Source organism: Galendromus occidentalis, unplaced genomic scaffold (assembly GCF_000255335.2).
Source record: "Galendromus occidentalis unplaced genomic scaffold, Mocc_1.1 scf7180000077244, whole genome shotgun sequence".
In the NCBI taxonomy this organism is placed as follows: Eukaryota; Metazoa; Arthropoda; class Arachnida; order Mesostigmata; family Phytoseiidae; genus Galendromus; species Galendromus occidentalis.
The window spans coordinates 1-2,585 of NW_003805232.1; the positions used below are offsets into that span (position 1 = coordinate 1).

The 2,585-nt window shown below is 50.6% G+C and overlaps 1 protein-coding gene across 1 annotated transcript; it reads left to right on the plus strand.

Annotated features, from left to right (window-relative positions):
* The first annotated feature begins 372 nt into the window (after nt 1–372).
* LOC100902352 (cytochrome P450 3A40-like) lies at nt 373–2,009 on the plus strand. The gene is made up of 2 exons (XM_003741985.3): nt 373–665; nt 767–2,009. The coding sequence occupies exons 1-2, from the start codon at nt 373–375 to the stop codon at nt 1,857–1,859; spliced, it is 1,386 nt and encodes a 461-aa protein (XP_003742033.3). The 3' UTR covers nt 1,860–2,009.
* Nucleotides 2,010–2,585: the final 576 nt, after the last annotated feature.

The window sequence follows — 2,585 nt, forward strand, 5'->3', positions numbered from 1 at the left end:
ATTCGGGGTAGACAACGGCTTGTTCGTTCATTTCAAAGTCGATGACTTGAAATCTAGGTCGGTAGGTCAGATGGCGTGTTAACGTGGTCAGGGCGGCGCGGCGTCTGCGAGAATGAAATCGCGCCTAATTCCGAGTTGTCACCGCATTCTACGGATGTGAACAGTTTCCCACCCGCCTAGATCAGATTACGCTGCTGCAAGCTTCGGGGAGCTTAGTGATCTTGCCAATATCAGCAAGATCTGTCAGCGATCCAGCGCCGACCTTTGAGACCTCCTTCTCTCTCTCCACTGCAGTTTGTCGACTACATACAGCATCTGCAATCCAGAGTCTCCTGCCTGTCGGCGCAGAGGCTTCCCGGTGAATCGAGGAACATGATTCTCCTCTGCTTATCAACGATTTGTACGGTGCTGCTGATCTTGCTCTTCCGCGAAATCCATAGAGCCGCTACATACTGGAGGAATAAGGGTATACCCTACGAATCGTACGGCAGCTATCTCTACTATTTCTTCTTCTGTGAGAGCCGGGTGGACATCTTCAATTCGATCGAAGAATACAACAAGAAATACGGAAGCGTATACGGTACGTATTCGGGTCTGAGTCCTGTTCTGCGGGTCAGCACTCGAGAAGGGATCAAAGAAGCCCTCTCGAGTAACTTCTACGAAACGCCCATGCTCGGACGATGACGCAGGAAACCGGTTCGAAACTTTGGAATCACAACGTTCTCGCAGTGAGGTAAAAGGAATGGAAACTGGTCCGACCTCTTAGCGGTAGCGTCTTGACGGGATCGAAACTGAGACTCATGAAAGATCAGTTCGAACGATCTGCGAAGCTCCTCACATCGAAGTTGGAGAAACTTGCGGACACCAATGAAGAGATCTCCACGGCTCATTACTCGCACGCTGCAGTCATGAACGCAATAGCTGCCGTGACCTTCAGCTTGGACATCGATGCTTTCGATGATCCGAATAACAAGTTCGTCGAGAGCTTCACCGGCTGCTTCAACGGCAGCTTGGGATTCAATCTGATGATGGCATTCCCTAATATTCTGAAATACCTGCCTTTCGTCGAGTATCCGCCGAAGAAACTCGACAACTACTTCGTTCAGTTCTCGAGATCGCTGCTCGAAAAGCGTCGGAAGCAGATCAGGAATCCGGAAGAGTTGGACTTCCTCGATTCCTGGCTGGAGAGTCAGAAAGCGAACCCAAAACTCACAGACGACTTACTCATCTCCCAAATGATCATTTTCTTGATAAATGGCTTCGAGACTTCAGCCTATGCGCTGACTTTCGCCATGTACCTCTTCGCCACACATCCACAAATGCAGGAGAAGGCTCACCGGGATGTCATTGAGAACATCTCGGATCCCGACAACGTGACATTCGAAGACTATCACAAGATGAAATATCTCGAGGCTGCGATCTGGGAAACCTTGAGGCTGTATCCAATGGACTTCGTCACCGACCGAGTGACTAGTGAGCCATGTACGATAGCCGGGGTTTCCCTAGACAAGGGTATAACCATTCACGTCCCGACGAGTGCTGTCAATAAGGATCCGGAACGTTTCCATGAGCCGTCGTTATTTAAGCCGGAAAGGTATTTGGAGGGCGGCGAGAAGACTCAAGAAATCATAAGTTTCGGTGAAGGGCCCAAAAAATGCGTTGGGAAACGATTCGCCATCTATCAGCTGATAATTTTCATGGCGGCCATTCTACGGTCAGTGCGTCTGGAACCCGCCGACGACGGGGTTTACGATCCTTCTCTGGAATATCAGGCTGAAATAGAGAGACAGCCTGGGCAGATGTTTCTGCCTTTCCCGAAAGACACTCTGAGAGTGAAGGTCGCCTCAAGACGAGCCTGATATCAGTACAGCCCAATCGTTCAGATCATCATCATTCAATGAATTGCAAAAACGATCTGCTCCTTCCGTCGCGTCGACTTCTCCTAGTGTACTCAATCCACCATCGAGGCGCCAATAAATTTTCAAGCTCTCCGATGTTAGTAGTTCGTGACTCGGCCGATCCTTGTCGTTTTTCCGGTGGGGCATTGCAAGGCACTGCGGTCGGTCGCCTCTCCCAGGCAGAATGGGTATTCCCACCCTGGATAAACATTCTGGGCAATGATGCCCGATATCCGTGTTATGCTCATCTCATCAGTCATCGCCAACCGTTGCCGTGTTGGCTGACACTCGAAGCCGCGCAAAAAAGAGAGGACGCCTACCTGCGTCGGTTGAAGAGCTCTAGCAAAGCTCTTCCACGTGATATTCTCCATGATATGGCAATCGATGCGACGTGTCTCGATAGACAAGATCGGATTCCGGTCCGATATCCCCAGTTCGCCGCTTTCGATCCAGAGAATTTTCCATCCACGCAGCTACGGAAAAGTTTCATCGATTATTCCGATCAATTTTTCAGAGGGAATTCCGTCGTTTCCATGACTGTAGAACTGTCCCGGAGTCCTAGGCTGCCTGAAGTCAGGCTTCAATCCTCGGAAGACGGGACTCCGCGGGGGTTCTTTCGTTGTGAAATGGAGATCCTCAGGATACTTCGGCGCAGAAAGAGGTATTTCGGGGGCCGGCCTGCGCTGT